Source organism: Mesoplodon bidens, assembly GCF_964165515.1.
Source record: "Mesoplodon bidens genome assembly, chromosome: 6".
Taxonomy (NCBI): Eukaryota; Metazoa; Chordata; class Mammalia; order Artiodactyla; family Ziphiidae; genus Mesoplodon; species Mesoplodon bidens.
The window spans coordinates 13,143,140-13,170,610 of NC_138162.1; the positions used below are offsets into that span (position 1 = coordinate 13,143,140).

Genomic DNA, 27,471 nt, shown 5'->3' on the forward strand with positions numbered 1-27,471 from the left:
GAGCACACATGGCTCAGACAGGTTGAGTGACTAACGAGGTCACACAGGTCATGCAAGAGCCGGAATTTGAACCCAGATCCCCACCTCTGAGCTCCCTAGTCCCCCACAGCTCTGAGCACCAGCCCAGGATAGAAATTCGACTCTCGCCCCTTTCCTTAACTGCTGCACACAGAAAAGGACAAGGTGCTGAGCAAAAGGACACAAGAAATAAATGTCCGGCCATCCTAGTATCCATGCAAGGCTCTGTCACTCAAGAGCTGTGTGACACCAGGCAAACAACTTCACCTCTCTGAGCCTCAGTTCCCTCATCTGTGACTGGTAGACACTAATGGTACCTCCCTCGGGGTTGCTGTGAGAAGTGGGTAAAATGACGGCTGAACACACTTTCCATCCTGCAGACCCTAATCTCACGGGACTGTGAGTCGGGGGCCTGGTGGCTCAGAAGGCTGGCTCTGGCTCTGGCTCTAAGCCACAGGTGGTTTCCACACCAGGAAACGTAGTGAAGACAACACTACAGAAAAAAAGCCAAGCCTAGCTGGCAATTAAAGAACTGCAAATTTTATAGCAATCTCGAGGTGTGATGATACACCTATTAGAGCAGCAAAAGAAAGGGAAGCGGGTAAAAAGTGATGCTGAGGGGGTTCTGGGAGGGTGTGGGGGAAGGGTCCCCCACTCTGGTTCTAGTCCAGCCAGAGGGGTGCAACACGCTCCTGCGCTAGGGTCAGGGAGACCTGAGTCCAAATCTTGGCTCCACCATTATGAGCACTTGGAGCTCGGGTGAGGGACTTCACCTCTCTGGGCCTCAGTTTTCTCATCTGTAAAATGGGGTGATAAAAGTATCAGCTTCAGGGTTGTCTCAAGTTTTAAAAGAGATCAAATAGGTAAGACCGTGAACATAGTACAGGAGGCTACATTATGATCAGTCATCGTTCCCTAAGGCATCCTGAAGGCTCAGCCCTGGTGCCTGTGGCCCTGGGGGTCCAGGAAGGGCAGGACTTGGCCTCTGCGCCAGCTGATTCGATCAGGGTCTCTCAGGTGCCAGCCTCCTGATCCTCCCCACAGCTGGAGACCATCTCCCAAGGGCCCTGGTCTCACCCAGGGAGGTGACCAGGAATCCTTCCTCAGCACAGGTGTCCTTCTCCTCCTCACTGCCTGGAGGCTGATCTGACCCAGAGCCTAGGGCTCAGAACTAACTCTTTTATGAGCTTGTTAAAAATGCAGATATCCGGGCTTCCCTGGTGGCGCAGTGGTTGAGAGTCCGCCTGCTGATGCAAGGGACGCGGGTTCGTGCCCCAGTAGGGGAGGATCCCACATGCCGCGGAGCGGCTGGGCCCGTGGGCCATGGCCACTGGGCCTGTGCGTCCGGAGCCTGTGCTCCGCAACGGGAGAGGCCACAACAGTGAGAGGCCCAAGTACCGCAAAAAAAAAAAAAAAAAAAAAAATGGTTGAATGAATGAATGGATGAATAAATGGTCAAGTAGCCACCTCCCCTACAGACTGTGAGCTCCCAGGGGAAGAGAACATGTCTACTTCTCCAGCAGCTGGCAGAGCATGGACAGAGGGGCACATGGTAACACGTGAATGGGGGCAGGAAAGGGACGTAAGACTGCAGGTGCATGGAAGGAGGGTGGGGACCCAGGGGGACACGGAGAGTCAGATGTGAAGGCTCACTGGATTCTGTTTCCGTTAAGTCATTTAGGTTTGAAATAAAAGAATGTGTGCTGGTGGGACTACTAAGAATCAGTAGCTAAGATATATACACTGTTCTTTGTTGGTTCTAAGACATCATCAATTGTAAGATACAGCATTATTTTATGTGCCACCAAGAAAAAAAAACCACAGCAATTAAATTATGACACACCACGGGCTGTAATACGAGAGATATTAAAACGTGGAAACAAAAAGGGTGCCTTCTAAGGAAGCGTGGCGTGTGTGCGCACGCATGAGGGTGCGTTTATCCGACCTAACACTAGCCTCTTCCTTCCCAGGCCAGCTCAGCTCTGGGCCCCACGGCCTGCAGCGCTGTCTGTCCTCTGTCTGGCCCCTCCCTCGCAAGAAGGGGCCCCCACGTGGCCCCCCGGGATGGGGCTGAGCCACAGAGAGGGGAGCAGCTGCGCGATCGGATACCTAGAACAAGGGAGGCTGGATGCTCTCCCGGTCCGTGAGGCTCCAGGAAGGGGGGCCGCGGGGTCACAGAGCAGCACCCCAGGCCAGGTGGCGATGGTGACGCAGAGATAGTTACCGTGACCCGGAACGGCGTAGCGGCTGCAGGGTCCATGCTGGGGCTCTTCTCCGAGAGGCTGCCCGGCAGGCTGCGCCGGGAGCCCGGCCTTTCTTGGGGCGACTCTGTCAACAGAGGGAGAGAGAGGGTGAGCATGGACAATCTAGGCCACCCAGTCAGGCCCTCCTGTCATTCCCGTCCAGGCCAGGACAACACACAACTGGTCCCCATAAAATGGTCCAACCATTGTGGAAAACAGATAGTGGTTCCCCAAAAAGTTAAAGACTGAGTGGCCACATGACCCAGCAATTCCACTCCTATACCCCAAAGAACTGAAAACAGGGACACAGAGAAACACTTGTATGCAAATGTCCATGGCAACATTATTCAAAATAGCCAAAAAGGTAGAAGCAACCCAAGTGTCCATCAACAGATGAATGGATAAACACAGTGTGGTAGCTCCATACAATGGACGGTAATTCCATCATTAAAAGAATGAAAGTTCTGATACATGCTGCAATCTGGATGAACCTTGAAAACATGCTGAGTGACAAAAGCCAGACACAAAAGGACAAATATTGTATAATTCCACTTGTACAAAATACCCAGAATAGGCAAATTCATAGAGACAGAAAGGTTACCAGGGGCTAGGGACAGGGGAGCTTGGGGAGTTATTGCTTAATTGTACAGGGTTTCTATTTGGAGTGATGGGAAAGATTTAGAAATGGACAGTGGTGATAGTTGCACAACTTTGTAAATGTACATAATACCACTGAGTTGTACACTTAAAAATGATTAAAATGGTAAATTTCATGTATATATTTCATATATATTTACCACAACTTTTTTTTTTTTTTTTTTTTTTTTTTTTTTTTTTTTTTTTTTTGCGGTAGGCGGGCCTCTCACTGTTGTGGCCTCTCTCCTTGCAGAGCACAGGCTCCGGATGCGCAGGCTCAGCAGCCATGGCTCACGGGCCCAGCCGCTCTGCGGCATGTGGGATCTTCCCAGACCGGGGCACGAACCCGTGTCCCCTGCATCGGCAGGCGGACTCTCAACCACTGCGCCACCAGGGAAGCCCACCACAACTTTTTTTTAAAAAAGGTCTCCTAAAACCCGCACTTCAAGGCGCACATCTTGTGATGTGTGATAATGAGCTCCCTGTTACTGGAGGTATACAAGCAGTCCCTTCAAACACGAGACTCTATGATTTCTAGCTTCCAGTTGGAACTGTCTCTCCCTGAGGTTTTAAACTTGAGAATAGTGCAAGGGCCAGGCAGGTAACGGAGTAAAGGGTAGCAGTGGCCAGCTGCTCGGCTCCAGCTGATTATTTCAGCATAGCAACAGGGGGCTCAGTGCAGCCAAAGCTTCCCACAGTTCAGGAGGACCTGGAAATCTGGGGTGGGGGGGAGTTTAATATGAAATATTCTGATTTTTAAATGGCGACCGCTCATTCAAAACTCTTAGCCACGGCCTGAGCACGCCCATTTAAACAGCCAGGTCAGTCCACCTGGCTGCTTTCCCCCCTGGTTCCCCGACGCCGGGCTTGGCACTGGCTGCCTCTTTTCTAGTGCTTGGGCTGTGGCCCCCACAGAAGCCCCCCTTCCTGCTCGTCCCGGCCTGACCCGTCCAGCACGCCCTGGAGGAAACCCTTGGTAACCTCCTCCGCCCCCAGCTCTCAGCCCCCTTAGGGCTCCTGTAGCAACAGCCAGGCCAGGGTAGCCTACCTACGCTCTCATTTTGCATGCACAGTGTGTGTGCACGCGTGTGTGTCCTCTGCTTGAGGGTGGAGTAGCCTATCTACGCTCTCACTTTGCACAGTATGTGTGTATGTGTGTGTGTGTGTGTGTGTGTGTGTGTGTGTCCTCTGCTTGACGGTGGAACTCCTAATGCCCACGCCTAAGCCGGCTGCATCTCCACATCCCCAGCATCCTGCACGGAGGCTGGCATGTGTGGGGTGCTTGGGAAAGACCTGTTGACTCAGAAGGAAGAAAACAGACGGGAAAAAGGATGGGGTGGAGATTTCCCTGGTACCTGTGAACACACCGGGGTGCAGAGTCAGAGGCGCACGCCCAGAATACACACACACATGTTCGCATCCACGTAGACACTCCAATGCGTACCAACTCGGATCCACCCCCAGATACACGTGCAGGAGTGGATGTGTGGACATGTGCACACACACAGGACAGACGAGGAGCAGGTTTTCCCAGAAGGCAGATCGGGCTATCGGGGGGCCGCGCTACACTTTCCGGTCCATTCTCTCCATGCAGCTGGCTTGCACAGGGGTCCTCAGAAGTGTGGAAGGACAGAGCTGAGCCCCTCATCCCACTAGGGCAGGCCAGTGCTGAGCCCTGGCCGGTGGGCAAGCAGGCAAAGCCACTTTGGGACTGGAGGAAGTGGGCCACCCGTGGGGATGGGTTCAGGCCCAGCTGCCCACCAGGCAGCCCTGGGGCCACATCTTCTAGAAAAGCTTCCTCTTCAGCCCAGTGACTGCCATGTCTTAGGGCCTCTCTGCTTCCCTCGTGGCGCTTCCTACTTAGAACCTTCCTCACTCCGCTCCCCCTCTACGGTGTCTGCTAGTCACACACTAGGGGAGACCCACTCTTTTTGGAGATTTCCCCAGGAAATCTCTTCCTGCGCCCCCCAGTCTGCCTTCATCTCCCCCCCACCCCCAGTACCCACCATCACCTCCACCTGGGGGTCCTCCATAACTAACCACTGTGTCCCACCCACATGTGCGACACTGCCCTCAGCCTCCAGAAGCCTCTCAGGAACTACCCCCTCTCCCTGACACACGCACACACCTGGCCACAGCTTCACTGCCCCTTCCTGGGCAGGTGTGCCTTCACACCTCTAGGCAAGAGACACACAGAGGCACCTGGCAGGACACAAGGAGCCCAGCGAGGCTGCTTCCTCTCTAAGATCAAGACTGATGTTCCAGGCTTCCCTGGTGGTGCAGTGGTTGAGAGTCCACCTGCTGATGCAGGGGACACGGGTTCGTGCCCCGGTCTGGGAAGATCCCACGTGCCGCGGAGCAGCTGGGCCCGTGAGCCATGGCCGCTGAGCCTGCGTGTCCGGAGCCTGTGCTCTGCAACGGGAGAGGCCACAACAGTGAGAGGCCTGCGTACCGCAAAAAAAAAAAAAAAAAAAAAGACTGATGTTCCAGGACTTCCCTGGTGGCGCAGTGGTTGAGAATCTGCCTGCCAGTGCAGGGGACATGGGTTCGAGCCCTGGTCTGGGAAAATCCCACATGCCATGGAGCAACTAAGCCCTTGCACCACAACTACTGAGCCTGCACGTCTGGAGCCTGTGCTCCTCAACAAGAGAGGCCGCGACAGTGAGAGACCCCTGCTCGCCGCAACTAGAGAAAGCCCTCACACAGAAACGAAGACCCAACACAGCCAAAAATAATAAATAAATAAATAAATAAATATTTTTTCAAAAATAAAAAAGACTGATGTTACCACAGCCTGTACAGATCACGGCCATTGCCTGCTGGGTCTGAGCAGGAGGCGCTCAGAGGTTGAGTGGTTCAACCACCATTTTATAGATCAGGAAGCTGAGACTAGAGGAAAGGAACTTATCCACTAGCTCCTAACCCAGTAGACAGATAGCAGAGACCCTCGTGGGTGCTCCCAAAGTAGCCCTAAACTTCAATTCAGACACCCTGGGGAGCATCTCTAACCACTTCCAGTTTGGCACTGCACAATTCAAATTGATTTTTGCTCAAAATTTTAAAAAAAGAAACAAAGCCCAGGCTACACCCCATCTGCATCAGAAGGCAGAAACCCAGCACGGGGGCTGTAGGGCAGGATGGATGGGGTAGGAGTCCGCTCTTCCTCCTGCACGCCAGAGGAAGAGGTATCTAGGCACCTTTCCAGACAGCTTCCGCTTAGCCCCAGTTCCATTCTCCATCCTTCTCCACCCCGCCTCCTGCCCCAGGGTGTAGACCACCAACCCGGCTTCTGGGCCCTCCAGCTTCCATGGGGTTTGGCCACTGGAGAGCCCTGGCAGGAGATCAGGGGAGGGAGGAGTCGCCTGGGTCAGCTGCCTCTCTCCACCAACGCTCCCGACTACCACGGACTACCATCAGGTCTCCTGCACTCTCGTCTCCCAGCAGCCACGCTCCCCTCCCCTCCTGCCAGCCTCAGTGGATCAGCCCCAGCTGCCAGTAGCTCTGGGGTCCTGCACTCCTCTTCATGGCTCCCCACACCCGCCCACACCTCAAATCATCCTCAGGTAAGCGCCATCTGCTTCCTGCTGGACCCCCACGGATCCACCAGGCGGGATCTTGGCTGCCTGAGAACCAGGCCCCACTCACGGAGCTGGCGGAACCCCCTTTACATATGGATGGGAAGCTGTGACATGCCTGGAGATCACGCTGAACCACAGGGGCAGAGTCCGGGCCGGGTCAGGCTCTCTTCTGACCCTACACCCCAAACAGCTCCCCCAAGAAGCCAGCAGCCAACACAAGCTCCAAACACAAAGTTAGTAATAATAACCACGTGGTTCGCTGGGGTACGGACCGGTGTTTCTCTACCTTTTGCTCATTCCCCCTAAGGAGTCTTTTTCATTTCCTAGTTTCCCCTCAACAAAATTCTAAAACCATAGATATACAGTAAGTATCTTTTTGTCCTATATGTATATTAGGCTTTATACAGAAAAAGAGTGCGGCTTTTTCACCTCCCCTTCCTAGAATCAATTTTTTTGTCCACTTAGGGGCAATACTGCCTCCATTGAGACACATTCAAATATCATCCCCACCTCACAACTTAGACAGCTATGGGGAGCTCCATTTTCCAGATGAGTAAATTGAGGTTCTAAGAGGGAAAAGTGACTTCCTCTAAAGTTCCCCCAGGTAAGAAGCAAGAGTATATGCCGAAACTGTTCCCCGCAAACCCACACTTAGAGGGGCTCAGAGAAGGCCGAGGATGCCTGGAGCATGGGGTGGGGGAGGAGCACCAGGCTGGGACCAGGAGACTCGACTTAACCTTGACTCTGCTGTGTGACTCCAGGCCAGCCCCTTCCCATCCCCGGGCTCATGACTTATCATCAATCCAGTGAGTCAGGAAGTAAGAGCAGTGACTGTCTATATTCCCCACCACCTAAAAAAAAGGAAATGGAAAAAAAACCCGCTCTTTATTTTACAAAGGCAAAGAAGACGGAAAGCTGACCCCCTGAGTTCTATCTCTGCCTCTAAAAACACAGCTGCCTTTGGCCTTTGACTTAGTAGCAAGTTTTTTCTAATTTGAGGAAGCAGACACTGGGATGCTTGGGCTCAGGCCCCGCACCGAGCTCTGAGCAACACAGCTGGTATTAGCAGGACCCCAGAGAAGTTGAGTGAGTTTGGTAACATCTTGCAGGATGAAGGTGGCATCCCAAGGAACAGACCCCAGGAAGGGCGAACCGGCCAACCTCCGAGTCTCCTCCAGACCTCGGAGCACTGGTTCAGGCGTCTTCCCTCAGCTCAGACTCACTGTGTGACCTCCACATGACCTCTCGGGCTTCCAGTCTACAAAATTAGGTCACAGGACCAGCTGATCCTGCATCCCCTTTCCAGCAGGAGGTCAAGAGTCTCTGTTTCACCAGGCAGACCAGGCTGCCTTCCTATTCTTGGAAGCCATAGGCGGAGAAACGCATTTTAACCTTCATGTGTTTGCAAAAAAAAATAAATAAAATTGGTTTCATTCAAATGCTGCTGGCTTGGTTGCCATGGATACCTCCTAATCATGAAGGATGACTGTTACTTGTTCCCATGGAAACACGGAGGCCTGAGGAACATCCTGTAATTTCAGACAAGACACCAAATTTCAGTTGTCGGGTTGCACCGCCCAGATCTTACTGCTTAAAAACAGGTCGAAGGGGCTTCCCTGGTGGCGCAGTGGTTGAGAGTCCGCCTGCCGATGCAGGGGACACGGGTTCGTGCCCCGGTCTGGGAGGATTCCACATGCCGCGGAGCGGCTTGGCCCATGAGCCATGGCCGTTGAGCCTGCGTGTCCGGAGCCTGTGCTCCGCAATGGGAGAGGCCACAACCGTGAGAGGCCCACACACCGCAAAAAAAAAAAAAAAAAAACAGGTCAAGGCAGCAACCTCTAATACTGGCAGCAGGAGAAAAGAAGTCAGTACTATAGAAAGAAGAGGTGCAAGGCAGGGGTGTATGTGTGTGCTGGACCTCAACAGTGATCAGGAAGATGCAAATTAAAACTACCAGATGTCATTTCACACCTTTCAGGGAGGCAAAAATGAAAAAGAACAATGACCCCAAATGTTGACAGGGATGTGGGAAAGTCTGTTTTCACTGCTGGTGGAAAGAAAAGAATTGGAGGACAATTAGAAAAGAGCTAGTTGAAACTGACACACACACACACACACACATATACTCTAAGACCGGAAATTCCCCTCCCACATGTCCAGTCTAGAAAAGTGCTTCAGACTTGCACATGAAGATCTGCACAGAGATGTCAACTGCAGCACTGTTTGTGGTAGCAGAATGTGGGAAGCAACCTAAATGTCCACCAACAGGGGAATGGATGCCCCAGTGGATGACTCCTTGGGGCAGTCATTCCGTGGAATAGGGTAGGACTCCAGGGGGCAATGTCCACAGACCCCTACAAAGGACCCAGTTCTATAAGATCAGCATGAATCAAACTAAGAAAAAAGAGGTTGAGTAAAAAAAGTACATTGCAAAAGGAAACAGAGTGCAATCCACTTATACTTTTTTTTTAACAAGAATGTTCACAACAGCTTTATTTGTAATAGCCAAAAACTGGAAATAACCAAAACGTCCTTCAGTAGGTGAATGGTTAAACCGTGGTACATCCAGAGTGTGTGAAGCAGAATAATGTTCCCTCCAAAGAAGTCTACCCTAAGTCCCAGAACCTGTGAAGACATTTCATATGGTAAAAGAAACTCTGCAAATGTGATTAAGGTTAAGGACTTTGAAAGTGTATCCTGGATTTCCAGTTGGGGATAATCTTAAATGTGCAAAAGGATGGCTCTGAGGGATTCAATGATGCAAGAAGAGACAAGAGAGATTCTAAGCATGAGAGGAATGATGGAAGAATGGGGTCACGAGCCAAGACCTCTGCTTAGAAACTGGGAACATCCCTCAGCTGACAGCCAGCAAGAAAATAGGAACCTCAGTCCTACAACCACAGGGAACTGAATTCTGCCAACAAGGAATGGGCAATGAAATGGAGTTTTCCCTAGAGCCTTCAGAAAGCAATGCAGCCTACTAATACTTTGATCTTAGTCCCTCAAGACCCACACCAGACTTCTGACCTACAGAACTGTAAGATGACAAATCTGTTGTTAAAGCTAAGTGTTTTTTGTTTTGTTTTTGTTTTAACTTATTTATTTTTGGCTGCGTTGGGTCTTTGTTGCTGCGTGCGGGCTTTCTCTAGTTGCGGCGAGCGGGGTCTACTCTTTGTTGTGCTGCACTGGCTTCTCACTGCGGTGGCTTCTCTTGTTGCAGAGCATGGGCTCTAGGCATGCAGGCTGCAGTTATTGTGGCATGCAGGCTCAGTAGTTGTGGTGCACGGGCTTAGTTGCTCTGTGGCGTGGGATCTTCCCTGTCCAGGGATCGAACCTATGTCCCCTGCATTGGCAGGCGGATTTTTAACCGCTGAGCCAGCGGGGAAGTCTGAAGCTGCTAAGTTTTAACTTGCTATGGCAGCAATAGAAAACTAATACACATGCCATGGAATACTACTCTGCAATGAAAAAGGAATGCACTATTGAAATACACAACAACTTGGATGGATCTCCAGAGCAACATGCTTGGTGCAAAAAGCCAATGTCAAAAGGTCACATGGTGCATGATCCCATTTATATGGCATTCTCAAAGCAGTAAAGTCATAAAGATGCAAAACCAATTGGTGGTTGCCAGGAGTTAGGGATGGTGGGGGGCAGGTAGGTGGGTGTAACCATAAAAGGGCAGCACAAGAGGGAGATCTTTATGGTGATAGAATAGTCTTGTGTCTTGATTGCAGTGGCGGTTACACGAATTTACACATGTGCTGAAATGGCACAGAGTTATACACAGGCATCGTACCAATGTGCACAAACGATGAGAGAGGAAGGAGGAAAGCAGACACTGACATCCAGAAGCTGACCTGGCATTCACAGCTCTGCCATGTTATTCTCCTTTTGGACATAAACAACCTCACAGGATACCAACCTCAGACAAGGCTACCATGATAAATGAGGCAAAACAAGTCCACTTTATCATTTCGTCTAAGCCACTGACAAAAGCCAGGTCACTGCGCCACCCACAAAATACCAAAAATCTCCCCACCTTGGCGAAAATGAGTGTCTGCTGCTTCTTTACCGATGACAGCTTTATCCTTGTGCTGCCCCTTCTCCCTGGAGATAAGATTTGAGATACCCCATCACAGAATTGCCCCCGCTTTCTGAGAGCAGCCAATCAAGAGTGAACCCCACTTCCTTAGACGTCCCCCAAATCACCCAACCAAAGCCCAAATCCTAGAGTAGGTTCTCTCTACCACACTCTGAGATGTCCCGTGGTTCCCCACAGTGTGTGTTCTCCATCACTGCAATAAGTAATAAACCCAACTTGTTCAGCTGGAGGTGTGTTCCTGGTGGGTCTTTGGCTGGAGGACACTGTACTGGTTACATGAGATGTAACTATCAGGGGAAACTGGGTGAAGGATGCGCAGAAGCCTCTCTGTACTGGTTTTGCAACTGCCTACATATCTGTAAAAATTTCAGAATGAAAAGTTAATAAATAGCCTATTTGAAATACATGGAATCATATCTGTGTGTAAACAATTGAGATTTTCCATCCCGAGAAACTAACTGCAGAAATGTATTCATATCCAATGTTCCCTGAGTAGAGAGAATGGCCAGCAATCTAGAGGCAAGAGGCACAGAAATATAAACACCACTGCAAAGGCTTACCATGGGCTCTTTAGACTGAAATACATTTGCTGTCTACATGATTAAACTAATATGATATTTTACTTTCTGTTTGTATGTGTGTGCACTTACATAGAACAATATCATAAACAGTACTCAAAAACTAAGTATCAGAGATACTCTTTGGAGAATGGGATGGGCTATGGGTGGGAACCGTACCACTTGCTGAATGAAGAATAATTCAGCCTTTTACTATAAAACTAATAGTAAAATTAAACTAGAAATAGGTGGTATGATGATTCAGTACAAATTGTACCCTCTGAATACATCTGAATAGGAAAAAGGAAAAGAAGCAAGAGAAAAAACAAAATCAGAAAACAAAACAAATGACATTGAAATCAACAGCAGCCCAAATGACCAGTTAGAGAAAGTGGATCAGGAAAGCCCAAAAATTAGATTTAGAAACAAACTCGTGGGTGAGGGAACGAAGTTCCCCAAGCGTAAACCTGCCAATGAACTGGTGTCCCAACTTCCCCTCCCCCCCCACTGCAGGAGTGGCCGGATGAACTGCAGGAAGAGCCAAAGGTAAGATCACCATGGCAGCAGGTCAAGGAACCTTCAGAGTGTTAGAACTTTGCAGACATGGCAGTCCAGCTGATGCCACTGTGTATCTGTGCGCGTGTGTGTGTGTGAAGCACATGTGTACTGTTCTTATCTGCTCTTAACAGTTAGCCAAATGAAGAGTGAGCTTGCCAAAATAGTGCACTGATATGTTGGTAGGTCTCCTACACACACTTTTTCCAATTCAAACTTTGGCCATCCATCTTTAGTTTTTATTTTATTTATTTTTGGCTGCATTGGGTCTTCGTTGCTGCGCGTGGGCTTTCTCTAGTGGCAGGGGGCGGGGGCTACTCTTCGTTGCAATGCGTAGACTTCTCATTGCCATGGCTTCTCTTGTTGCAGAGCACAGGCTCTAGTCGGGCGGGCTTCAGTAGTTGTGGCACGCGGGCTCAGTTGTTGTGGCGTGCAGGCTCAATAGTGGTGGAGCACGGGCTTAGTTGCTCCACGGATGTGGGATCTTCTTGAACCAGGGCTCGAACCCGTGTCCCCTGAGTGGGCAGGCAGATTCTTTAGCACTGCGCCACCAGGGAAGCCCCCCATCCGTCTTTGGAAGAAGGAGGCGACGTGGTTCTTAGAGGTTAGTAAACCTTACCTGCCTGTGGCAGGCGGAATAATGGCCCCCAAAGAGCCCATCCTGATCCTAGAATCCATGAATATCAATGGATTTCAATGTCAAAAGGGACTTCAAAGACGTGATTAAGGATCTCGAGATGGGGAGATTATTTCAGAGTACCTGGGAGGGCCCAATGTAATCACAAGAGTCCTTATAAGACAGAGACAGGAGCATCAGAGAAGACAGGGAAGGCGATGTGGTGATGGAAGCAGAGGTGGGAGTGAGGTGGGGCCATGGGTCAAGGCAGCTTCTAGAAGCTGCAAGAGGCAAGGAAACTGATTCTCCCCTAGAGCCCCCAGGGAGAATGCAGTCCTGCCGACACCTTGGTTGTAGCCCAGAGAAACTGATTTCAGACTTCTGACCCTGAGAACTGTAAGATTAGAAGTCTGTGTGTTCTAAGACACTAAATTTACAGTAGTTTGTTCCAGTAGCAATAGGAAGCCAATACACTCACTGATCAAGGTTCAACTTATTCTAGTAAAAATGGAGGGGTAGTGACATCACACCATTGGCTGATCCAGGACTGGGGACTCTCAAGGTCCCTTTTCCAAATCGATGGCTGCCTTAAAAGGAGAAAAGCTTCCTTTGGGAAACATAATATTCATGACCCTATATAATGTAAACTTCTTTCTTTCTCTACAATGCACTTGTTATCAATCAACATATGTAAAAGGGTTGGAAAACCACGAAAGTATATGGTACCTTTCTTGGTTATTTTATAATGTAGTTTAGAGATGTTTTCACATCTGTATATAGAGAATATTTATCTTTGGATAGTCACTCCACACGCTGTGTATTTATCCTTAGTATAGATACTAAATACATTACTAAAACTTCTTTAGGGTATATAAGCTCCAACAACAGCACTCCAGAGAGAATCATGATTATCAAACCCTAAATATTCAGGCATAGAATTAAATTCACTCATTTTTCATTTCATTCAGAAAATATAAATGATTTCTTTTTACCCCAAAATTCCACCTCAGGACTCAGTGTTTGTTCAAAAACTATATTATTTTTTTTTTGGCGTGAGAGCTGGAATTAGCACTTTATTTTTTAAAATGACAATAGAAAAGTACCTTTAAACAGTTTATAAAAGCATAATAGACTGTGTAGAAGTTGCTCTGTTTTCCTCAGAAACAAAGACACTATTAAATTAGAACAACGTGGCTATACAAGTCTTACAGTTTTCCAACAACTTAAAATAGGCATAAAGTTTTAAGTGTGTACATACTGATTTTTTATGTATAACTTTAAAACTCTCTTTACCTTTCTGTATTTGACAGCTTGGAATTCAAATTTTAAATTATCTCTAAATAACAAGGTCCTACTGTATAGCACAGGGAACTAAGTTCAATATCCTGCAATAAACCATAATGGAAAAGAATATGAAAAAGAATAAATATATATGTATAACTGAATCACTTTGCTGTACAGCAGAAACTAACAGAACATTGTAAATCAACTATACTTCAATAACTAAATAATCTCCAAGTTTCTAATTTAATGATTTAATACTAAAGCAAACTGAATTTCAGCTCTTTGTGTAATATTTAGCTTGAGGAACAGTTGACGCATAGATTGTACATTAGGTCCTATAAGGAACATGAAGCTATAATTTGACAAAACAAAAGAGCAGACTGTTTTACGTTCTACAAAAACACCTGTGACTGCCCTAGGAACTTGGAGGGAAAGAAAATTGATGCAAACATGAAGTTCATGCTACCGGCCATGAGTCATAGAGTCCTTTGTCTCTGACCCAGGAGTCTCGTGTCTTCTGCCGGCACCCGGGAAACTCTATCAGGCTAGGTTGCTAGTTAGCAAGTAGGGTAACATCTCCACCCTTCATAGTTATTAACAAAGAGTATCAAAAATACTTAGGAATAAATTTAACAAAACGAGTACAAGGCTAATAACTTTAAAAATATTGCTGAGAGACATTAAAGAAAATCTAAATAAACAGAAAGACACACCACTTTGAAGGACTGGGAAGACTCAGTCTTGTTAAGATGGCATTTCTCCCCAGACTGATCTATAGATTCAATGCAATTCTAGTCAAAATCCTACAGGCGTTTTAAAGACACTGGCAGGCTCAATTTTACATTTAGATGGCAAAGCAAAGGATCTAAAAGAGCCAACCAATCTGGAGAAAGCAGAAACAGGTTGGGGGACTTATATTACTTGGTTTCAAGACATACCTTATAGTCTTGAAATGTAACTAAAGTAATCAAGATAGTGTGATATTAGCAAAAGGATAGACATATAGATCAATGGAACAGAAAAAAGAGTCTAGAAATAGTCCCACATACATGTGGTCAATCGATTTTTCGAAAAAAGTACAAAGATAAATTGGTGGTGGAAAAGATAGTTTTTTCAACAAATTTAGCAGCAGAACAACTGGATATTTGTATGTAATAAAAATGAACCACCAGGAAACGTGGAGAAACAGATCTAAGAGAGACCAGGACTGCACCGTACGTGTATATTTATCCTCAAGCTGACTCCTAAAGTAGGAAACATCAGCTTCAACTTTAACAGGAAAAAACTGAAGTTCAGAAACATCAGCTGAAAGGATGATGACCACACGGCTAAGAAATGCAGAAGGCAGGATTTGAGCCTGGCGAGCTCTGAATCGAAGGGCTGCCCCAGGATGGGAAAGCGCCTCCATGGAGAGATAAGTGAGAGGATAACAGGCCCCAAGTCCCCCGGAAGGCTGAATGTCCTCCCTGCCCTTGGCCTCTCTCTACGTAGAATCTCCAGGTGCCATCCCAGCCCCGCTACACGGCAGAAAGAGATAAGGGATGCCTCATTCGACTGCATGTTTTGGTCCCCTGATGCTGGGTGTGGGGAAGGGAAGAAGTCATGAACCTACGGAACTGCGATAATCTGCTATCTCTCAAAAGGAATCAGGATCAGAGTTCAAGCTGTCTTTAAGTGCAGGACGTGGTTCAGAGTCAATGGAGGTTGCCCACTGTTTCGGGGGTGGGGTCTGCTGGGAGAGAGGCATGGAAATGACTGTGGAGGGCTGGGGTCCAGGGCACCTCCCCACCCTGGGAATCCTCAACGTAGAGCATTTGGTGGGGGCACAAGAATTCCTCAGAGGGGACGTGGAGGGGTCAGGCTCCTGGTTCTCAGAAGGTGGGAGGGAAGCGCTGAGAAGATGTGCCTCCCAGCTATGTCTCAGGATTCTGGGTAGGGCCTCCCAAAAGGACAGCACAAGTGTTCACCCCTTAGTCCCTGGTTGGCCTCATGGATAACAGTCCAGTGTAACTGTTGCAAACTTTCAGCATCTATAGACACTGTCACCAGCTCTTCTCTAAGCCCCTCTACTTGAGTCCCTGAACAATTGCCTTTGGGACTTTCCTGGTGGTGCAGTGGTTAAGAATCCACCTGCCAATACAGGGGACACGGGTTCGAGCCCTGGTCTGGGAAGATCCCACATGCCGCGGAGCAACTAAGCCCGTGCGCCACAACTACTGAGCCCGCACGCCTAGAGTCCATGCTTCTTAGCAAAGAGAAGCAACCGCAGTGAGAAGCCCGCGCACAACAAAGAGCGGCCCCCTCTCGCCGCAACTAGAGAAAGTCCACGTGCAGCAGCGAAGACCCAACGCAGCCAAGAAAATTTTTTTTATCTTTAAAAAACAAACAATTGCCTTTGACCATCCATACTTCCTATTCCTCATCCTGACATACACCTCACTTTCAAAGACTCCCCAGCCTTCCAAAAACTCTGGGTTTCCCAGTCACTCCAAGGACTAATTACCTGGACTGAAGGGTTCTCTCCTCCCTGAGTCTCTTTTTGCTCCTTTGCTTTCTGAGGATTTCTAGGAAATTTAGCCTGAAGTGTCACCTTCTCCATTTTTACTCCTGAGTTTTCTCCTGTGACTCTGTAGCCCCAGGGCCTATTCCAGGCCCAGCGGAGAGCTGGCATTTATCTGTACTGCTGGAATTCAGGATATAAGGAGGTCCTAGCGTGGAGACGTGCGTTTGCTCCTCTCTAGCGTGTGCAATTTCTCTGTACCCATTTTTGAAACCCACAATGCAATACTACACATTTTGAAACATTTGCAAATGTAGTAAAAGTGTAAAAGCACACGTGGGCAGGACATGCACCGTCTTCAGGAGGCTGGTTATCCCTGGGGAGAGCGTAGGAGGCATTAGCTGTAGCTCAGGGGTCAGAGAGCAAATATTCTAGGTTTGTCTCAACTACTTAACCCTGTGTCAAGGTAACATGTAAACAGCCACAGACAATATGAATAAGTGGGGCTGTGTTCCAATAAACTTTACTTATAGACACGGAAAATTTGAATTTCGGATCATTTTCACGTCATAAAACATTATTCCTCTTTTGATTTTTGTTTCAACCCTTGAAAAATGTAAATGCTATTCTTAGCTTGTAGGTCATACAAAAATAGGTGGTGGGCTATATGAAAACAGGTGGGATTTGGCCTGTGAGCTGTACTTTGCCGACCCCCTGCTGTACCTGAATCATTTTATTTCTAAGAAAAAGAAAAAGAAAAAAAGAGAAAAGAGAAGCCATCATGGCAATGTTAACATTTGCTAAACCTGAGAGGTGAGTACCTGGGTGTCTGTAATGTTATTTTCTACACTTTTTATACTTTCAAATATTTTAGAATTTTCAAAAACTTCAAGAAGGGAAAAAGCCTGGAAATCACCTTCCAAATGCTCCCAGAGCTTATCACTGGGTGCTAGAATTAAAGGTTATTTTTTTATTTTCTTCTCTTGCATAATGGATATTTATTACTTTATTACTTTTATAATCCCAGGGGTTGGGGGAGAAGGGGAAAAACACTAACATAAACATTATATTCTTTAAAAAAAAGAGGGGCTTCCCTGGTGGCGCAGTGGTTGAGAGTCCGCCTGCCGATGTAGGGGACACGGGTTCGCGCCTCGTTCGGGGAAGATCCCACATGCCACGGAGCGGCTGGGCCCGTGAGCCATGACCACTGAGCCTGCGCGTCCAGAGCACAGGCTCCGCAACGGGAGAGGCCACAACAGTGAGAGGCCCACATACTGCAAAAAAAAAAACAATAGAAAAAAGAGGAGATGGAGTGATTTGGCCCATAGCTGGTGGTCTCCCCTGGGGACCACCAGTGACCCAGGAGCCTCTTCCATAACATCCCCATGAAGGGCTGCCCCAGCACCCAGCCCCCGCGCTCCCCACTCCTTAAACTGGCCCCTCCCTCTGCAAATGGCTCTCCCTCTGGGGGTGGGACCGGAGGGCTGCACCCCTGGTTTTCTGAAGCCCAAGGTCCTGTCCCAGGAGGGCTCAGAGGCTGCCACTGATGCTGGGGAAGGGCCCTCAGGGCCCCAACCTGCTTGCTGCTAACATGCAGCTTTGAACAGCTTCCTAGACACCAGGGGGAACACTGACCACACAGACAATTAACGGGAAACCCAGGCTTCCCTCAGACCTCCATAGCCACCCAGCTTCTCCAGCAATGTCCAGTTCTGCCTGCCACCCTCACCCCTCAACCATTTGACCTCCTGCAGCCTCTAGTATCTTTCCACCACTTTTCTGAAGCTACTCCCCAAAGGCACCCTCCCGCCCAGTCTGGTGCCCCCCTCCCGCCCCTGCAGCATCAAGAGTCAGGGCAGGCCTGTCAGCCATGCCCACAGCTCTGCTGCGCCCTCACCCCAAACCCTCCCCACTTGCCTGGGCCTATCCCATCACCAGCTCCCACCCCTCTCGCTGTGAGGATGACCCCTGACCTCTCTCTCTCCCCGCTCAAACCCACTGCCTCTTATAACAGGACGGCCAACATAGTCACCTGTGATCACTGATACCCACTCTCTCTGCTCCCCGGACCACATCAGTCTAGCTTGCTGGTTGCTTAAAATCATTTTCCTAAATTGCAGTTCTGGTAAGTACAGTGAGAGTGAAACATCCTGAACTCTGCCACTCAGTAGCTGGGTGATGCTGAGGAGGTTAATTAACCAGTCTGAGCCTCAGTTTTCTCATCTGCAAAATGGAGCTGATACAATTACCTGTGAGAATGCGGACTTAATGAAATGATGCACGCAAAGGACTTAGAAGGGCACCTACACTGTGCTAAGTGCTCAAAAAATGGAAGTCGGTGCTATTATAATGACTGTTATTTTCAGAATTCTCCCTTTGATTCCGTGTGGCCTGCCAGGGGGAGTTCCAACCTCATGGCTCACCATCCAAGGCCCTGCCTACCCTTCCAGTCACACCATCTGCCAACCCGCTTACAGGGCTACCTTCCCCATAAGCCCGGCTCCCTGGGGGTGGGGGCTGACTGTATCCTCCACGGCAGCCCCTGGCACAGGGCTTGCAAACAGTAGGTGGCTCACTAAAGCTCTGCTGCTCTGAACAAGTACAAATGACACTTGTAGCAGCCTCTGGGGGAAGGGAATGCCAAGGAGCCATCTGGATGGCTCCGATTCCCACAAGCATCACATTTTATTTCTAGATCAGCCCTAATAGAGCTGCAATTAACCCCTCAGGCTTTGGGTGAACAGATAATGACAACTCACCCCGCCTATAATGATACCCTATGTTGTTTCACATCTACTTGTTCAAAGTGCTTCTGAGCCCAGAGATGTTTAGTGACTTGCCTGAGGTCACCAGCATTTATGGTGCAGTCAGAAGGACTCCTGCCCTGGCCACACACCTGACCCAAACTCAGTCCCCAGGATAGAGGGATAAATGGATAGAAAACCGCTTTTCCCAAAGACTATCCCAGATTGCCAATTTATTGGTTTCCAACCTTTAAACCCAAGTTCTACAGTCCCCAAGCCAAGCAGGACACCAAAAGGAGCCCCATCCCTGGCTGCCTGGCTCCCTCTAGCCCCACTCTCTTCACCTCCCCTCTTCTCCCTCATCCACCAGAGGCTTTAGGGGAGCGGGCTGAGCCTCACAGCAGCCACATCGTCCCCCCTGTGCTCTGCCTTTTCCATTTCACAGCCGTGTCAACACATCACCCCTAAGGGCCAAGAGAAAAGAAATAACACAGCCCAGATGCTGACAGTGCTCTCCTGTCTGTCAGGGAGAAGAGAGGAGGGAAATAAAAGCTAACAAGACTTCCAAAAGCAAAATCCCCAAACCTCCTCTCGGGTACCTGGCAGCTGTCAAAGTCAACACAGGAACCTGGTGGAGGTGGGGAAACCCATCCCAAATAAAACCCAGGCAGCTGTGGAGTCTGGAATTCACAGACCAAGCACGGCTGCATTTCCAAGGGCATGCTAGGCACCCTCACGGGTTCATCTTTCCTGCTAACGTACAGGTGGTCTGTCTAGACTGTGAAACCAAGCCTGTCTTTTCTGAGTACCGAGTCTACTCTTTTTATTTTTTTATTAGAATTATTTGGAGGGTTATTGCGCTTCCCCTCACTTCCTTATTTATGCAATCAGAGGAAATCACGGCACAGACAGCCACTTCCAAACTCAAGGCCACGTGGGCCAATTTCAGATGGATAATTAAATATTGAACAAACGCTGAAATGTCTCTACTGGATCGGGATGGCTAAAAATAACCACCCTGCCACTCCACGCACGGGCATCTCGGCTGTTCCCTCTCCAATCCCTCCTCCCAGCAACTCAAACACAACCTTCCCAGGGAACGGCGGGTGGGGGGGGGGGCGGGGGAGGGCTGGGAACCGATTCCCCAAACACCTACTTAACACAAAACAAAACTTCAGCTCCCAGCAAGCTCCTAATGTTCCTGACCAGGAAATACTCTCCCTTTCCTGACATTTAACCAAGTGGCCTCGAGAGGAAGGTGCAGGGGAAATATCACAGCCATTGCTTTTCTTTTAAAAATAGTCAAGAGGCTGCGTGTCATTTCAAAGCAAAACACGTATGCGGTCGGGGATGTGAGCACATTTGTATCAAGTTACACGGGAATTCAACCCCTATTCCCTCCCGCCAAGAAGACCCAGCAAGGAGCCTAGCTGCCTCAGTGTCCCGATCTAGGCTGACATTAGGAAAAGCAACAAACAAAATCAACACCAAAATAGGATGCAAAGGGCTGTGGATTCCAGACCTGGATCTCTCCTTAACGTCCTCCTCGGGAAAGTGGCCTTGGCTCTCTGGGCTTCAGTTTCTCCAATTGTCAAGAGGAACAGTTAGCTCCCAGGGCCACACAGGTCAATCCCTCCAACCTCCCCCATCAGCAGCTGAGCAAAGCAGGCTCCGGGCCTGTCCTTGTGCCACCAGGTTTCAGGAAGTACAGAACACAACGGGGCAGAGAAAGAGCGCCCAGGAATCAGAGCTCCAGACCTGACCCTTTGAAGCGTGCTCCTAAGCGTGAGCTTGGGAGTCCGGTGGCCTCAGGTTGATCCTTGCCTCTTCCTCCACACCCTGAGCTCAGTTTCCTCACCTGGCAAAGGGAAGTGATGGTAATGACCCCTACCTCCTAGGAGGGTTGGAAAGGTGAAAGGAGATACGAGATAGTCAGGTGAAGCTCTTGACACAGGGCCTGGCACACAGTCAGCTGGGTAAAAGGAAGCGATTACCTTCCTTGTTATTAAAGGTGATGAGGATGCGCCAGAAACACAAAGGCCAAGAAGCTGACATTCCAGCAGATGAACTTGGGCCTCTGGCCGCCCTCCAGGACCTACACAGCTCCGGGAAGTGGGCCTCAAGCTGTCTGCTGGTCTCCAGGGACCTCACAACACGGGATGCTGAACACTCAGCACAAAGGAACTTGGTGGAAAAACAGGGCTAAGTCTGTAAGACCTGTGACCTGCCCAGGGAAAAGGACATGGCTGGTACGCATGAATGGGAGCAGGATACAAGGGTGGGGGCCGGGGGAGAGCCTGGGCCTGAGGGATGGCCTGAGTCATCCCAGGCAGACAGAGGGCCCAACGAGGAGGATGGACCCTCCCCACCTCAGGTGCCAGTGGGGTCATTCCCCTGCCTCCCTCCTGAATTATGGTCAGGATTGTGGAAGCGGATGGTTGTGAACACTCGGTAGAGTTGCCAACTGTGCAAATCATATAGAAGGAGGAGGTGGCCTTATCAAAGCCAAGGCCTAACCTCAGAAGGATCCGCCTGCCCATGGGATAGCGAGGTCGTGCGTTCACAAGCCCAAGACGTGAAGTAGGGCAGAGCTGGGCTCCACCGTTTCTGAGCTGCGTGACGTTGGACAAGGCTCCCACTCTCTGGCACACAGTTTCGTCACCTCTAAAATGAGAATAATGCCAGTATCCATCTCCAGCGTCGTTGTGAGCATTAAATAAGGCAAATACAGAGCTCAGCTCACTGCCAGCACTGAGCAGGCATTCGGCAAACAGAAGTCATTTGAACTTTATTACACGCCGTGAGAAGGAGTGAAGCTCCACTACCTGAGTTATGTCAAGGTCTGGAGAAGCTGGAGCCAATCCCCAAAGGAGAGATGGTGTCTCAGCAGGAACAAAGGAGGAAACAAGGCAGAAAAAAGTATATGTACAATTTCAGAGGTTTCAGCCTTGGGCCCTTGGAAGGACATTTAAAGACTGGGGGGGCCACAAGGTACAACCAGCCCCCACCCTCAGGGCTGTGCTCAGGCTTGTCTAGCCCCTGGGGCCCAAGCTGCTGCCCAGGGGCCTCTCGGCAGGTCTCCCTGAAGTCAGGGTCCCCATGGAGAGGTCCCAGCGCCCGCCCTTCCCTATGGTGGCACCCAGGCCCCTCCCTAGCCACCGCTCCCAGTTAGGAAGCAGCCGTGGCAAATCAGCACCCTCCCCAACCATGTTGCCATCTTCCTGGGGGCCAGAAGCCCTGCGTCCCATACCCCGCTCTGTGAAGGTGGCCCCTCTGTGCCTCAGTGTCCCCCCCTCTGGACGTCAGGGGTTGGATCACTCAGCTGCCAACTTCGAAGTCCTGGGAGGTGACCCCCACCTCAGGAGGTCAGCCCTAGTCCTCCTGGGCACCTCCTGCCCAGGACATTCCTCAGGGGATGCTGGAGCGCTCCTGGGAGCCCCCTCCTGAGGCCCCTCACACAGACTCCAGCATACCTCGGAAGGAAAGACACCCAGGTGGAGGGGAGTGGGACCACACAGCAGCCATGACACAGGGCCATGCAATGGGGTATGTGTGGGTGTGGAGAAGGAACTGACCGTCTAAGGAGAAAACATAGGCCAAGTCTGCAGCGCCCAGGCAGGGCCTGGCATGTGCCTGGACCTCAGGAAAAACTCAGATGAAGACACGAAGAAAAGAATCAAAACCTCCCCTGAGTACAGGGATGGGCATTCCAAGAGGTCTCCCAACATGTGAAGCAGCAGGACAGGATTAGCCCCAATGGACAGATGGGGAAACTGAGGCCCTGGGATGTGCCAGAATCACATAACCAGCTCATGACCGAGCTGGGACTAGAGTCCGTTTCCCACTGACCACTGCCCTGTACACCCAAAAGGGCTCTGTGCCCCAGGGCAGCTCAACAAGCCAGCCTCCCCAACCAACTGGGGGCTTGTCAAGAGCTGGGAGCCTACGCAATTCATCCCCATGCCCAGCACATAGTAGGTGCTCAAGACGTGTTTGCTAGTTGAATGAATGGGTGGACTTTATCCAGGGCAAGAAGAAAACTTGTATTTCCCCAGCCGCCCTTGGGGTACAGGTAGGTCAGACAGACAGACAAAACTTTTCTTGACCTTGGTCGGGGTAGGTGGGGAGGTAAACTGGCTGGTGACACACTTTTGTGGGGCAGGACCCCCTCAAATTCATGGGCCACGCCCAGCCTTCAAGCGGACTCAGGGTCACAAGGCACAATGCAAAATGGCCAGATGACCCTTGCCATGCACAAGTCACTGTTTCCACCCTGCCTCTGGCCATCGTCAAACTTCGTGCCCCCCTCTGCCAACAACAGATTCACTCTGCCCATTCTTCAGATGGAGAACTCAGGGCGCAGAGAAGGGAAGAGGCTTGCTTACTGCCCTGCTTTGGTCACACCTGGGGGACTGCAGACACTGTCCCTCGCTGGCAGCCCCACCAGGGACAGGCTTAGTCTCGAGTCTGCAGCGAGCCCCCTCCCACCACTCCAGAGGGACAGTACGGGCGGTGGGCAGGGAGCTTCCTCAGAGGTGGCAGTCTGGTCACAACCCTTTCCTGGCTGGGCCAGCTGCGCGTCCCCACCACCAGCCAACTCTTCCCTGCACTTTCCTGTTTCTGAACAAACACACGCCTGCGTTCTCGGTCGCTGTCCTTCCTTGCTCGTGGCAGAGGCCAGAATGGGTGTGGAGCAAGGGCCCAGTCAGGGCTGGGATGCTGGGTACCACCGCCTCCTTGGGGATCTGATGATGTCACCCTCATGGGAACAAGCCCTGCTGCAGATGGGGAGACTGAGGCGTGAGGTCAGAAAGGACAAGCTCAAGGCCTCGGGGTGGCTCCCCCAGCAGAGTTACCACCTGGGGGGCGGGGGTGTGCTGCCCTCAGGAGGAGGGGCAGCCCTGGAGGCAGAGTCAGGGATCTGGGAGTTTAGTGGAGGGAGGTCAGTGATGCTCTAGCTGTCCCCAACCCGGGTACCTCCACCTCTCACCCTGCCAGGCAGCTCCCAACCCCCACCCATGACTCCCCATCACTCAAGGGCCTTTATGAGGCCCACTGCTCCCCGCTATTCCCCTCCACCAACCCGGGCCCTCTGCCACCCCGGGATGAACTCTGCCCACACACCCAACAGGTTTTCCAACTCCCTGTCTTTGCACAGCTGCTGCTCTGTCCAGAGTAAGGACATCCATAGCTCACACTCAACTGTGGCCCGAGTCCCAGGCAGCGCGGGCTTGCAGCTTTCCATGCCTTTGCTTTCAGTCTTTAAACAACCCTGCCCTCACCAGCCCCATTTACCAGACAAGGTCACTGAGGCTTGGAGAGGTAACTGGCCAAAGGATGGCTTTGTGCAGAGCGGGGGCTTGAACTCTGATTTGATTCAACCACTCCCTCTGCCAAAGGAAACTCTACCCATCTGGTGAGACCCAGTCCAAATGTCACCTACTCTGTGAAGCTCTCCCTGATTTCCCCAGATGTAACTTCTGTTCAGGGACAGTCTCCTCCCCCCTCCCTGCAGGCTGGGTGCTCCTTCGAGGCTGGGACACAAAGCAGTGACTCCTGCACAGGCGAGCCTGGGAGCTGGGGCTCAGGCGATGGCCAGACATGTATTGATTGTCTCTGGCCCAGTCAGCTGAGCAGGAGGGGGACTTCTGGTCCTCTCTGTGCCCACAGGGATGGAGCTGGGCTGAGGTGAAGAGTGAAGGAAAGGTCACACGGGGCATCGAGCAGGGGTGGGGTGGGTACAGGAGGACTCATGGTGACCTGAGCTTAACTGGCCATCTGTACAGCTCCCGTTTCTCACAACCTGAACCCATTTCCTCACGGAATCTTCCATGTATCAATACTACTAGCCCCCTTTTACAGCTCAAGAAACTGAGACTCAGAAAAGGGAAAAGACTTGCCCAAAGTCACAGTGCTTGAGCCCAGATCTCTGATCGCCCAGGCCAAGCCTGGAGGGAGGGAGTAGCCAGAGGCCTTTTCAAGAAAGGCAAGGGGGAGGAGATCATAGGCCTTGGGAGACCCTTAAAGACTGAACTCCCAGCACACACGTGTGCATTCCCAACCTCAGCTTGAACCCTCCCACGCACAGGGAACTCACCACTTCCTGAGGAAGCCCTGTACATTGTTGTTCAGCCCTGACTGTGGGAAAAGTCTTCCCCATTCTGGGAGAAGCAACTGAACGTACACTGCCTGCCTGCCTCACTTATCCTCATACTGACGAGAAAACTGAGGTTCCGGGGCAACTACAGCGCCCAGGCCACACAACCAGTGCCCGGAGAGGTGGGTATTTGACCAGATTCCAAGCACAGATTTGCTCAAACCCCTCTGGGTCAGGCTGCGCACCGGGCCAGCCTTCCAGATTCCCAAGATCACCTGATGGTATAAACTCAGCCCAGGTGCCCACTAGGTGCTCCCAAGCCCCTTCCTCCCTCCCACCCACGGGCACCTCAGTGGGCCTGAGCCTTTGCCAGGGACTCCAGCCTCCCCAGGGCCCCTTCGAAGCCCTCCTCCTTCCAGGGGGCCTCCCCCCACCTCCTAGCCAGCCATGGAAGGAAGTCCCGGCCCCCACCCAGCCCCCTGGATCACACGCCTTTCCAGCTGAGGATCCTGTTCCTGGAAAAAGAAAATGCTGCTTTGCACCTCCCCCTCCGGGTCCTGCCTCCGGGCCTTGAAGAGAGAAACTCATTCCAAAGGAGGTGGCGCCCACCCACTCAGAGACGTCCTGGACAGATGTTACCCGCCACCACTCCGGTGGAGCCAAGGACCCCTGGGATAGGACCCCCTGAGGTCCACCCACGTGTCCCTCCACCCAAGAGGCGGGGGAGTCCACTTAAGTCCAAGAGGGGCGAAGAGGGAGTTGGGGGGAGGTAAGCTGAGAGGCCAGGGCAGTGCAGGCAAGGGGAGGAAAGCCAGATCGCTCAGGATGATGATCCCCCCCGCTGCTGAGTAAACTGAGGCACGGTGGTCAAAACTGAGAGGTGGAAGAAAGAAGCTGAACTGCGATCGCCCCTTTGCCTGCCCTTGGCAAGAGGGGACACCGGAGCCTCAGTTTCCCCACCAGGGTGGAGGATGAGGAGAAGCTGGGGGGAGTGGGAAACAAGCAGACCCAGTTCCGGGCAACCAGAAGGGGCGGCTGAGAGGGTCCGGGGTAAATAGACAGCAGGAGGACCCAGGGTCGCAGGCATCCCAGGGCATCAGGCGGTGATCCGGCGCTAGGGAGGGCCTGGGGTCAGGGGTCGGGGTGGCGCCTACCCCTGGCGGGCCGGGTCCGGCTGCGGGAGCGGCTCCTCTGTCGCTGCAGCCGGGGCCGCCTCAGCAGCCGGTAGTAGTAGGAGGGCCTCCCGGTGCTCTTCCTGGCGCCGCCCGCGGACATGCTGCCGCCCGCCGGGCACCGGGCCGGGCCTGGGCGCGCTCACACGGGCCCCATCGCCCGCTCCGGCCGGCCCGGCGGGCGTCCTCGCGTTCTCCCGCGTGCCGCTGCGGCCGCCGCCGAGGCCGAGGCTGCCCCACAAAGTCGCGCAAACTCCTCCTCCTCCTCCCGCCCTCCCTGGAGCAGCCGGCCCCGCCGCGGGGGCTGGGGACCGGGAGGCCGGACTGGCACGGGCCCGGAAAGTCAGTGCGGGAGAAATCCCGGCCTGGAGTCGGCGAGGCCAGGCGGGCCGGAGTGCCCGGGACCCCAGGCAGGTCCCCAGGACGGCCACCGCCCTCCCCCCGCGCCTGAGAGCCCGACCTCCGGGCGCACGCGGCGTCCCACCCCGCCGGCGGGTATAGGCAGTGCACACCCGCGTATGGGCGCTCCCTGGCACTGGGCAGGGCGCAGGCAAGGCGACCAGGAGGGCACCGTGCTTCCGAACCGGGAACCCTCGATTAGGGTCCGAATGAGGCCGGTGCCGCAGGGCCGGTTTCCTCCCCAGGCTCACTGGGCTGCGTGTCGATCCGCAAACACACCGTCCAGCATGCCCCCGGCCGCGGCAGGTAGAAAGACTTCTCTTTCACGCAGGATAGTCGCCTGTTCTTTAAAAATCGTCCCGTTTGATACGCATATTACCTTTATATATTTACAATTAGGGTGTGTATTTCAAGCACAGAAAAAGTAGAGAGAACATAATGAACACCTGTGTATCCCGCGGGTCTTCGCCAAATCAGAACTTTCTGCCCCTTTGATCTAAACCCTCCTCCAAATGAAACACCTCAGATGCTGTGAGGTCTCCCTCCTGCTGGGCATTTACAGCAGTTCTAGCAGGACTGCGGGCAGGGCAGAACTCTCCCTACCCCACTGTAGGGAGAGGAAACCAAGGCTAGAGAAGGGAGGGTGCCAGCTCCCTCTATCGCATCCTGCTGAAAGCTTTCTCCGAGTCACGCACTCCCCCAGCTCAAGAACCATCCATGGCTCCCAGAGTCCAAAAGCCCCAAGCCCAGAGAACCTTCTTTGGTATTTGAGACTCCAGCGATCTATCCTCAATCAAACTACCTTCCAGCCTCACCTCCACTCCCCCGCCCCACTACTTCTCACTCCTCTTTACTCCCAGCAGGGACTGGCCTCCTACTGACTTCTCTGCCTGGCCAAAGTCTGTTGCTCTAGAGCCCACCTCCTCCAGCCTTCCCTGACCACCCTGGCCACTGGCTGCGGTATCTC

General features: G+C 51.6%; 1 protein-coding gene across 12 annotated transcripts in view; it reads right to left on the reverse strand.

Moving 5' to 3' along the window:
- The window catches only part of DAB2IP (DAB2 interacting protein), a 195,897-nt gene that overhangs the window by 100,962 nt on the left and 67,464 nt on the right, over positions 1-27,471 (reverse strand). For 6 of the 12 annotated variants that reach the window (XM_081237972.1, XM_081237971.1, XM_081237968.1 and 3 more), the window contains one exon: positions 2,243-2,346. In XM_081237972.1, coding sequence (XP_081094098.1) covers positions 2,243-2,346 — 104 coding nt within the window. Of the gene's footprint in view, positions 1-2,242; positions 2,347-26,087; positions 26,257-27,471 lie in introns of those variants that run through there. The other 6 variants (XM_081237959.1, XM_081237960.1, XM_081237970.1 and 3 more) reach the window with 4 other exon arrangements.